This window comes from Apis dorsata, unplaced genomic scaffold (genome assembly GCF_000469605.1).
Source record: "Apis dorsata unplaced genomic scaffold, Apis dorsata 1.3 scaffold_348, whole genome shotgun sequence".
NCBI classification, from domain to species: Eukaryota; Metazoa; Arthropoda; class Insecta; order Hymenoptera; family Apidae; genus Apis; species Apis dorsata.
The window spans coordinates 299,222-310,995 of record NW_006263615.1 but is presented as its reverse complement, the minus strand read 5'-3'; the positions used below and the strand labels follow the sequence as shown (position 1 = coordinate 310,995).

General features: G+C 41.3%; 2 protein-coding genes across 2 annotated transcripts in view; both read right to left on the bottom strand.

Annotated features, from left to right (window-relative positions):
* LOC102681822 overlaps nt 1-2,158 on the bottom strand; it is a 20,642-nt gene extending 18,484 nt beyond the window's left edge. Inside the window, exon 1 of the mRNA XM_031511814.1 lies at nt 1,217-2,158. Coding sequence (XP_031367674.1) covers nt 1,217-1,261 — 45 coding nt within the window. The 5' untranslated portion in view covers nt 1,262-2,158. The remainder of the gene's footprint in view (nt 1-1,216) is intronic.
* Nucleotides 2,159-3,259: 1,101 nt separating this feature from the next.
* LOC102680528 (apyrase) lies at nt 3,260-9,582 on the bottom strand. Its single transcript, XM_031511813.1, has 12 exons — nt 9,510-9,582; nt 8,032-8,251; nt 6,586-6,811; nt 5,915-6,031; nt 5,582-5,662; nt 4,985-5,186; nt 4,796-4,901; nt 4,634-4,728; nt 4,370-4,524; nt 4,064-4,249; nt 3,683-3,771; nt 3,260-3,614 (listed from the first exon to the last, which is right to left on the bottom strand). Exons 1-12 carry the CDS (start codon nt 9,565-9,567, stop codon nt 3,365-3,367), a joined length of 1,785 nt encoding a protein of 594 aa, XP_031367673.1. The 5' UTR covers nt 9,568-9,582; the 3' UTR covers nt 3,260-3,364.
* Between the last annotated feature and the right edge of the window lie 2,192 nt (nt 9,583-11,774).

The window sequence follows — 11,774 nt, the reverse complement described above, 5'->3', positions numbered from 1 at the left end:
TTTTTTTTTTTTTTTTTTTTTTTTTTTTCGAAAGAACGAATTCTACGAAGAAAATTATACGTATACTCGAAACTTTTTCTTTTTTACTCAAAGATTGAGTTTTCTTCCGGTTTGAACAGAAAGATAACCGATTTATCGCAACGTTAGACATTTTTTTAATCGATTAAAAGCTTTCTTGTTTTCCTCCAAAAACGAATTGTCGCAACGTTGAAGTTCTTAATTAGTGGCGAGCTTTAAATAACGTCACCTTTTAAAACTGAATCCTTTTCTTTTTTCCCCTTTCGAGCCGAAAAAAATTAACGATACACTCCGCGAAGGGAAGAGCTTCCTCTATTTTTCCACGGAATCGCGAGATATCTCGTGCAATCCGGGTTGAAGAGAAAATTTGTTCCATCTTCGATAAAGTAGAGTCGAGAAAATTGAGAGCAAATTCTATTCCCCCGTGGGTAAAAGGAGCCCGGCCAAAGAGTCGAATAAAATGCACGTATATAAGGGAACCTATAGAAAACGGGGACGAGTATCTTGAACATAAAACGAATGCAAATTTACATACGTACCGGTGAGGAAGATACCGGGAGAACCGATAGTGGTATTGGATTCGTGATCCCCTTTTCCTTGTATACGTGGAAAATTTAATCGTATCTTAATTTACGCGACGCGAAAAATGCGTCAAATTCGACGTCAAACACGTCGAATGCAAACTGCGAGTATAGATAAAAGTTCCTTTGAATTATAATTTAGCCGAGTGTATATCGATAAAGTGAAATTCGAAATCGAGGGAAATAAAAAATGGAAGAGTGGGAGTACGAACGAGGGAAAAGAAGAGAAATTTTTTGCAACAAACGAACATTGTCAAAGTTTGGAGGATGAGGTTAAATTGCGGATGAAATATAACGATAAGTACCGGTGGAAACGAAAGCCGGGAGACCGAGGTGGGACGCGTTTCCTTTCCGGGACCCCTATAAACGGGCCACTGTACACGGTGCACAATGTATTTCTAAATCGTCGTTCTGACGCAAACGAGTCACGATTTTTCCATCATTTCTCTGTCGAAATTCTAAATTGTCTTCTAAAGTTTTGATTCTTCTCGAAATCGACAGGGAATTCTCCTTTCGTGTCGCGATCAAATGTCGAATAATGGAAAAGACCGGGAGCGAAGAATGAAACAGCGAAGAAGGAAAACGAAACGAGACCGACTTTATCATCTATTACGTACCTCGGACAAGGAGTCCTCCGACATCATATCGCTGGTATCTCTCATGACTCCCAATGGAAACTAGCACCGACAACAATCACTCAACGCCCACGTTTTATCCGTTTCCTCCTCGGGCTCCTCGGGTGTATCTTTCTTCGCTCGATGTTGCGCGTTCCTCCTCCTCTTCCTTCTCCTCCTCTTTCCTCTTCTTCTTCTTCTTCTTCTTCTTCCTCTTCCTATTCTTCCTTCGCTTGCCAGTCGTCGTCCTCGTCGTCGTCGTCGTCGAAAGAGAAAGAATCTAGTTAGCTTTCTTTCTTTCACCGATGAACGTGCACGAGAAACTTAAAACGGCTCGGCTGTGACGAACGAGAGAGAGAAAGAGAAAAGAGCGCTCCCTCTTGTCACGAGCACATTGTCCCGATCGCGTTTTCGGACCCGTGTTCGTTTTAAACGCACGTTATAACTTTGGTCGTTGGATCGATCGTATCGTAACGTGTCACTTTCCTCCCTCTTTCTCTCTTCTATCTCCCTCTTACACTCCGCTCCTCTTCTCTCTTGCCTTCTCTCTCTTTCTCTCTCTCTCTCTCTCTCTCTATATATATATATATATATATATATCGTTCTTCTTCGTTCACCCGCCGTTTCCCTTCGGAAACCGTGTACTCGCGACACGCACAGCTTCCGTTTCCGATTGGCCAGGACACGTCGGGATGGATTCCGCGGACGATCAACCGGATCCCGGATTCGGTTCCACTTCTTATCGGCGACGTGGTGGTGGGATCCGAGCGTGGCGAGGTTGAGGAGCTCACTAGAGGATCGCGGCTCGACCCATCGGCGGACGCGGCTTTGGAAACACTGAGGAGCGCTGTCAGGTAACGAGGCAAGGGAGCAGGGCGACGGACAGCCACCAGCCAGACACTGGCCTCCATGACACTGCTCCCGTCCTCCTCTACCCACCGCACGCTCTCTCTCCCCCGCACCAGAGGCCACGCTACTCCGTGCTTGCAGCTGCCTTCCCTCCCCTCCCTTTCCAGCTCCCTTCTCGCTCCCCGCACTCGCGAGCTCCCCCCACTTCCAACTCCGCGTTCCACCCTCTGCGTTCCTCTTTCGAGACGAGCTCCTTCTCTCTCTCTCTCTTTCTCCATCCCCTCTCTTCCTCGTTCGCTCCGCTCCCTTCCCTCGCGCCCAACGTCCCCTCTCCTTTCCCCTTCTCCCTCTCCCCCATCGGCCGCATATCTATCCGAGTCTCGGCCTCTTCTCCTCCTTCTTCTTCCTTCGCGAACACTCTCCCTCTCCCTCCCTCTCTCCCTTCCTCCCCACCGCCCAGAAGGTTTCCCGCAGAACCGATGTCGAGACAACCACCGCCGTTTGACCACGGAGAGACGGATCGTCGATCGGATCGTCGGCCGCGACAAACCGCCTCGGATTCCTCGGATTCGGCTGTGAATGACGAGGAAATCCGGGTCAATCTTCCGAGGATCCGTTCCTCGGAGGATGAACGGATTTCATTTTGCATTTTGAGGAATTTTTGAGGAAGGATTCGGGGAAAAAATTTAATCGGATTTCCAAAAAAAACTCGAAAAGATCAATGAAAGAAAAATCGAAGGAGAGAGAATTTTGTGAAATTGATCTAATGATAATATAACGTGATTCGTGGTTCAGAGGGAATTTTAATTCTGATGCTTTGGAATCTTAGCTCGGGGAGATTAGTCGGAAAGAATTGGACGAAGGAAGGACTGGAGGAAATTGAAAGGTGGATGGCGAATTTCGATGAAAAAGAAGAGGGAGAGAGAGGGAGAAAAAGAAAAAAAAAGGAGAGTTCTCGCGGCATCTACAAAGTTGTTCACGCGTCCCGTGTGGAGGGGCGGACGAACAGCTGTTATTTCACCTGTTCGATATATTATTTAAATGCTTCACCTGCCGCGATGTCCAGATACCGCGAGATAAGCGGCCAAACGTTTCCTGCTTTCACAAAGATACCGCGCATCGCTTCAAACTTTTTGCCGAGAACGAGGAAAATTTGTCGAGGATGAAACGAAACAATCGAAACGACGAAACGCAAAATTATGAAACGCACGGTACATTTATTTCGATGAATCTCGATTAATCTCAAAGTTTTTCTTCAAAAATCAAGCGCGATATAATAAAAAAATACTGTGTATTAATTCATCATTTCTCGCTGGGATCATTTTCGTTTAAAAAGATCGCCCGACGATCCTCCCCGACTAGTATCGGGCTGACCTTCTTCATATATTTGGCCAATTGTTCCCAGTCCAAGTGTCCGACCTCGTGATTCCTTCCGCAGGTTTTGAAGGGAACGAATCCATCCCCTGCCCCGACAAGAAACGTTGGCACCACGATTCTGTACCATTCGTCGTGCCTCAAGTCTTCGAATTTCGGCACCTCGCAAGCTCGACATCTGGAAAAATGAAACGAATCGTGCAATACGATTTGATAGCAAACGATATATTCAAATTTGAAGTTTACCTTATCTTAACCTCTTTCACGATCTTGTTACTGCCGGTGTAAATCACTTTTAACCCCGACCACGTCAACTTTTCTTTCATGTTCAATATCTGAAATAATTCGTCGATTCAATTCAACGTTACAATCAAATGTAATTGATTAAGTTCAAATATTTGGCCGTTCGAGAAACGAGGGCGAGGAGAGAAGAGAGCCCCTAACGCATGGCAACACCTGTTACACGCCTGTATATAGAGAAGCGCGCAGAAGAAACGACTGGACAAGAAAAACTCGGCCGTACCTTTGCGCGAAAAGCGATTCCTTTATAATAATTTCCTCCCGGTCCCGTTATCCCTGACGCGAAATTAATTTTTTCCCCGAATTTTTGACACAATTTTGCCATACCTGCAAGATGCAGCTGCCATTTAACTCGAGAATGTCCCACGTGTTCTCGAAAGGTTGAGCCATCAACAGATCGGAATACGTAATATATCTGCCTGCCGAGTCGATGGGAATGCGTATCCCTCCGGTATTCATAACGCCGACCGCGGCATAAGTCCAAACGGTTTTATTCTCCGCTTTCTCCACGTACTACGAAGCAAAGCAGCGATGAAATTTATTTACAAGGTAAAAGGATAACATAGACTATTTTTTTTACGTCGATCGCTTGACGAGAAACGATGGACGAATGGGAAAGTGAACGTCACGTACGGAGTCAACCATAGCGTCCGTGATCAAATTTCCAAAGTTGCACTCCTTCCTCCAACATTCGTTGTCCAGATACACCCTAGATTTAGCTATCTTCACGTTCGCCTGCTCGTCCACGGCCACCTTCCACGGTTGCAGAGCCTTCACGATCTCGGGATCTGCCAGATATTTTCATGGAGAAAATTAATTCCACGATTTAAATTACATTGGAAATATTATATAAATATATTGGAAATATTAAGCGAAGAGGGAGGGAGTTCTTCGTACCTTGCTCGATCGATTTGTCGAGGAGAATCGGATTTCCGTCCCAATCGACCACCTCGCCTTCCCCGTCGAACCACACCGTCAAGTTTCCCAAGTACCTGTGGACAGAGGACAGAGAGCAGAGAAGAAAAGTGACGAGGAGACAAGGGAGAACGAGTTACCAACTTTGTGAAGGCCGCCGCTTGAACGATCAACACGGTTCTGTTGGTCCCCTCCTGGACCACCTCCACCGGATATTTGTCCGCAGGTTTATCTATGAAGGGGGGTGGTCCTGAAAAAAAGTGATTGCTTTACACCTTTTCGTCCTTAACCTTTCCTCTTCTAAAAATAATAAAGAATGGTCGATGAATGTACCGGTGTAAAGGAAGGTATGGGAGTGACCGCCGACAACGAGGTCGATTAAAGGACACTTGGCGGCCATTATCCTGTCCACGTCCAGCCCGCAATGGCTTAAAACGATGATGATATCGACCCCTTGGGATTTCAATCTCCGCGCCTCCTCGTTCACCGTTTCCACCTCGTCCAGAAACTTTAATTTCCCGGTATTGGCGATTTTCTGTGTTGTTGCGTTTCGATATAACGCCGTGAGTTTCAACAATTATGGAACAATGTTCGTTAATCGTTCGTTCCGGTTAAATCTTCGTAATCGTTTTGATTCGTTGCGCGATTCAATCAATCCTCCCCCTCCCTTCGACGAAACAACATGTCGAATCGATGATCGAAACGCGTAATTCCAACGAGAAATATATTCGTACGTTGATCTTCTTTATACGTTATTTATACACGTGACGTTTGGAAGAAAGAAAGGAAGGAAGGAAAATATCTTCACACGGATAGAATTTATTAATTTTAGAAGATTATTATCGTACTTTAAGCGAACGAAGATTTGAACGAGGAACACGATGTAACGAGAGATTGGAAAGAAAGAAATTCAAGCAAAGATGTACCAACGTTTGTAATTGATAGAATAACGCCGATCACCCCGATCTTCGTCCCATTTCTCACGATGATCGTGCTGTTCTTGTACAGGCCCTGAAGATTAAACGATACTCGTGGCGGGTAAAATTTAATAGATTGAATACTTAGTTACTTTAATCTATCGTTCAACGCGCAATAAACAATCGATTGGCTGTCGGATCGAAAGCTACGAATAAATAATTTTCAAATAAGTAATCGTTTAAAGTAACTTTTATTTTTAACGGGTCACTTTCTCAACTTGGACCAATTCCCAGTTCTCGTAAAAAAAAAACTTTTTAGAGAGAAGGAAATTAAAATGGACCTAACCTGCATCGTTGGTTCCTCGGTCGCGTCGATATTGGTCACCACAACGGGTGCCTCGACCATTTTCAAAAACGGAACTACACCCTCCACGTCATTATCGAATTCGTGATTTCCTATAGTCTGGAAAAAAAGGAAACAGATATAATTATATACGATACGATATCTCTGATAGACAGATAGTTAAAAAAAAAAAGAAATTATCAATCTTTGTTCCCTTTCTTTGGCAACATTACGAAGATACGAATTATCATTTATTATCTTTATATTTATCGTAATTACTGCAATCGACCTATTTTTTTGAAATCGTCGCTCTTTCCCCTTTTCATTCATTGCCTCGACGTAAATCCCACCCCCTTATCTCGCGTGCGAATCGATTTATTTTAAATTTTATTAAATTTAATTTTCACGCGATCGAAATCTTCCTCTTCACTCTCTCTCTCTTACTTTATCGATGAAATTCGGATGGAATCTCGTTAGGAATCTCGTTCGATCGAGAACGAGGCGAACGATCGTGCGAAACGATCGATTGTTAACTCGTTGACCCAATTGAAGCTCTGAACTGGTTGACAGAGCAGCGACAAAGAATTCTCTACTCTGTTTTTCTTCTCTTTTCTCTCCTTCGATTATATGTACATGTACATACACGTATATAGATGATAATTTTCGTTTTTTACCATCGCGTCGTGGGGCAGCATGTTCATGAAAGTAGCCGTCACGTTCCAACGATAAACGGTGTACCACAGAGTCCCCTGATAATGGTCCCCAGCGTTGAGGAAGATCGCGTTCGGCCTCTCCTTCAACAATCGATTCACAGCCGTGGAAACTCTCGCTATTCCGCCTACGCAGCTCGTCTCCTCCCCCTCTTGACACGTTCCGGATCGGGAATTGGTTTGCTCGAACCTGGAAAAAGAGAAGGAAGGAAAATAACTCTCGAAGAAAAATCGATCTTCCTGTCAAAAGATCCACGGAGATCGCCTCGATCGGATCTATCGTTATCGTTATAGATAGCGCGTGCAGGGAATGGAAATTTTGTCAGAGCGTTAACAAGAGGATTGAGCAACCGTGGAGAAAAAAGGAAGAATGTAGAAGAAACGATAGAGAAGACGATTGACCCGAATCATCGCGTCCCTGACCCTGAGATTTCACTTGGCAGGACCTTGGAATCGAATGGCGCATGCCACGCTTTCCGATTCGATTGTTCTGTTTACGTAACCGATCGTTACGTCTCTTTCTCTCTCTCTCTCTCTCTTTTTTTTTTTACGATTAATTCCTCGAATCGCGTCCAACTGAAAATCTCAAAATCTCGCGAATTCTCGCGATCAACGCTCGGGTCTGTCGGATTATTTATTCACGAAGAATTATGGATTTAATTAAGAAAAGAAAGGAAAAAAAAAAGACGAACGTGACGATCCCGTTTAAAGATAAGAGAAGATAATTTCTTTCACTTTCGTCACTTGAATCGATCGATAAGAAGATAAATAGAAAATTAATAATCAATCGTTTTCAATCGTTATCGATTAATCAAGCGAATATTATTAAATTAATTAACCAAGTCGCTTTTTTTAGAAAAGTTTCCTTTTTAAAAAATATTAGAAGAAATTTTATGAAAAGATAGAATTTTTCATTTTCAAGTGGAGAATTAATCGATTCAGCATCTCTTTGAATATCAATGCGAGATTAATAAGATTATTCACAAGATGATTTATTAAATTCATAAAAAAATTAATCTTTCACAAAGAATTTATTCTATTCAAAAAATTCGAATATTTCCAACATACAATTGTACAGAACAATCGTACGATATTTCGAATCAATAATCGATTTAACATTATGTTTTGCGTGATCCAGAAACCCGAAGACCTACATTACATTTTTGAAAAAACCGATTCTTTTCATGCTGTACACGTACTAATAATACGTCTTGCAATTCGCGCAACCAATTTAACGACGGATCGACCCCCTTACCTCGTATCTCGTCGTCGGCCGTCGCTTTTTCTTAACGAGAAAGAAGTTTACAATCCAAGTCCAACAATTTAGATGGATAGCGCGGAACAATTGCATTCAATGGAGGCCGCATTTAACGGGTAAAGTTAACACTTCGACTCGAGATACTTTCTCACCTTGCGTGGAAATCGTTCAGATGTATCACGGACAACTCGAATAAATCCGATCGGCCCGAATGATGCGGTCCTCTTCCGGTGGATCCGTGGCATATCGGGACGAGGAGCAACAAGGGCAAGAAGAGCAAAAAAATCCGGATACCGTGGTCAGAATTCATCTGGAGAATTCGTGGCGAATCTTTTCCTTCACGTGTTTGAAATCTTTCTTTCAGAAGAGCATCTGTCGAGAAAAAAAAATAATAATAATAATAAATTAGCTTTTTCTTTTTCTTTCTTCATAATCAAAGGTTTAATCGTACCATCGATTCTTAAATTTTCAAGAATCGAAAGTTAAATAAACTCGTGGATTTTGTCCACGATTTTTGCTTATATTAATAAGATAAGAGATAGAATGTTTCGAAAATTATTTTTTTTATTCATTTTTGTAAGATTCATTGTAAGTCTTAATTGCGATTCCAGGGGTCCATTTAAGAATCGATTTGTAAGAGAGATAAAAAAATAATAATCTCGCGATGACAATGGAAATTTCATCGAATTTTATCCGTTGATCTTGAGAGAATAAAATGAACAAAAGAGTAACAGTGAAACGTAGGATTGATCAGGGAACGCATGAAAGGAATCATTTCGGCCGAATTTCTACCATCTCTTTGCATCGACGTTCCCGAAAAGAAGAAAAAAAAAAAAAAAAAAAGGAAGAAAACAGAGGTCAAAGCATTCGTTTATTCACGTGAATCATAAATTATTTCTAGCACAATAGACCAGATTATGAGACAAACATGCTTCTCTTTCAGATCTTCCTTCCCATTCTCGAAAACAACGAACACGTTTTTCTCCAATGAACGATTAAGCGAAGAGGGGAGGAAAAAAAAAAAAAAAAAAAAAAAGAAGAAGCTAATCGCGATATCGTTATCGTATCCTCTCTCTCTCTCTCTCTTTTTTTCGCGACAAATTTATCAATCACCACTTGCAGAACTAATTTGTCGGATGGACAATTTGATTAATGATATCGAAAAAAAAACTCGTATCCAAATGCGTTGCCCTGATAAAGAAAAAAAAAAAAAAATCGATTCCCGGTTCGAAAAAAAATAAATGCCAACGTTTTATCGAACACGTCATTGCGAACGTTCGTTAAACGACAGCCGGTGTGTAAATATTTAAAACGGGAATACATAAATTTTACGGATGTCGTAATCCTTGAATCGCCACGAGGGAGAGAGAAGAGGGTGAGGAGGAGGAGGAGGAGGAGGAGGAGGAGGAGAAGGAGGAAGGAACTCGTGACGAAGGAACGGAAAAAACAGAAGTCACGGAAGGGAACGCGGAATAATTGATCGAGGGAGGGATCGAGGCGCGGGAGGATCCAATTTCGGGATGGAAACAACCGCAATTACGCGCGTAATCGGCCGATTTGGCGAAATGCGGTCATGATTAGTGGGCGAAATAATGATCGTGATTAATCGCAAATTTAACGCGTAACCCACCTGTCGCGAGCGGCCGCTCGTCGTCGACTGTCTGTCGAGAGGAAGCATCGCGTTTCATCTCCCCTTCCACGATCAGATAAATCTATTATCAGGTTGAAATTCCTTACATAATGGAGGCGATAAAAAAAAAAAAAGGAGGGAAATTTGTTGCAACAAAGGAAACATCGTCGACGTTCGATATTTTTCTCGACGATCGATGTAATGTTGATTAAATTTCGATCTTAAATTTTTTTTCTCGCCAATATGACACGTTTATATAAATGTTATTCGTGTTAAGGACATATTCGTGTTAAGGACATATTCGTGTTATATCAGATTGAAATTCTTTATGTAATGGACGCGATAAAAATAAAGGAAAATTTGTTGCAACGAAGGAAGGAAACATAGAAGTCGAAGAATTTGGCGTTTGATATTTTTCTCGATGCAATATTGATTAAATCGATCTTAAATTTTTCATCTCGCCGATATGACACGTTTTTTAACTCTGTAAACTTGGAGTAAATGTTATTCGCGTTAAGGATATATTCTGCGTTACTTTATGTCAGATTGAAATTCCTTATGTAATGGACGTGATAAAAGGAAATTGGTGGGAATTTTGGTTGCAACGGAGGAACATTCTTGAAGTTTGATATTTTTCTTGATGATCGAAGTCCGAAAGATCGATAAAGTGTTGATTTTAAATTTTTCCTTATCAATACGACACGTTTGATTCTAACGTGGGTTAACTTGGAATATTATTCGTGCCAAGAATATAATTCGTTGCTTTATCGAGATAAACGACGATTTGTTTTTGATAATAAATCATCGAAAATCACGCGTGTTTTTTGTGAACGAACGAATAATAATCAGATAACGTTAATAAGAAAAAGAATCCAGTGAGAGAGGATAGTTTCTAAAGAGATTTCTAAAACAGAATATGTACCGTGAAGATTCAGAAGAATTATGCTATATTGTATGTCTTGTACTGTATTAATTCGAAGAAGGCCTTCATCGAAGATGGATTGCACTAGAAGAACTGTTTAAAGGGGGGAACGATTTGTATAAATTTGAGGGTTGGTCGGGCAAAAAGTAATTTTAGGACGAAGGAGGCATTTAACGATCCTCAGGTTCTTCTTTAGGATTCTTCTTCTACCTGACTCAGTTTCTCGTTGTCCTTCGAACGAGTAACATCTCTTGCTACGAGAGTCAAGAGGTGAAGCGTGACCTTGTGCGATTCTCGTCCTTCATCCCTATATATCGATTGGAAACTTGTACGTATCACTTCGTTCAATTATTAAAACAAAATTAATTATTTCGATCGAATAAGTCGGAATGAAGTAGATGACTCCTCGAATTAATATCCAAAGCGCAATCGGTTGTAATTGATGGATAATGGTTGAAAAACTCGTTTAAAATTCCTCGTGAACGCGTGTCTCGCATACATCGATCTCATATACATATTATGACATCGAAGTCAATAATAGAAAAATAAAGCGAATATTTCTAATTGCTTAGTACGATTTAATCGATTCGCAAATTAACATTCGAGCGCAATCGGTATAATTGATGCATAATGGTTGAAAAACTCGTTTAAAATTCCTCGTACCTACTTTTTTCCCTATAGAAATAGTGGTTACACGTTCGAAGAAGCTGGAACATTATTCCCAGAATTCGCTTCTCAAATAAAAAAAAAGAAAAAAAAAAATGTAATTCCGGGCACAAGAGAGAAATAGTTGATAGAACAGCCATCGATAAATTGTATCGACCGAGAATCTCTCTCTCTCTCTTTCTCTCTCTCTCTTTCTCTTTCGATGCAACAGCGTGTATTACGAAATCGTGGCTAATTAACGAGTTAACAAACTTTGCAACATCCCGCTAAAACGATTGCGAAATCGGTGCTCGGTGAAATTGCGTTTTCTCCCGGTGTTGAAATTAAAATCGATATTGTTGCGCGTCTATACGCGCAGCACGTGTATTATGCATATTACTTATAAGAGGGGGGAGGGAGCGAGAGGAGTAGAAATTGAAAAATAAAAGTGTTTTCACGCGTTGCTCGTAGAAATACATAAATAAATAATTGTAACGCATTCACGACTCTTTTTTACGATTCCGTTTTATTAACCGATAAGAATATAATCACAATTTTTTTACGATCGTCACCGTTATCGTTCCTATTACGCACTTGTCGAAGCGTAATTTTTCTATTCTTCCATTCATTCGAATTTTCGTCTCCCGAGGATCCTCTCGCTAGAGAAAAATATTAGATTGCCTCTATCGACGCGTCAC

Bases quoted from the DNA above. Each gene is read 5' to 3' on its own strand.
- LOC102680528 (XM_031511813.1), bottom strand. From the start codon at position 9,567: ATGAAACGCGATGCTTCCTCTCGACAGACAGTCGACGACGAGCGGCCG. The intron at 4,729-4,795 runs GTTGGTAACTCG...CTCTGTCCACAG, and splicing joins CAAGCGGCGGCCTTCACAAA to GTACTTGGGAAACTTGACGG. The intron at 3,772-4,063 runs GTATGGCAAAAT...GAATTATTTCAG, and splicing joins ATGGCAGCTGCATCTTGCAG to ATATTGAACATGAAAGAAAA.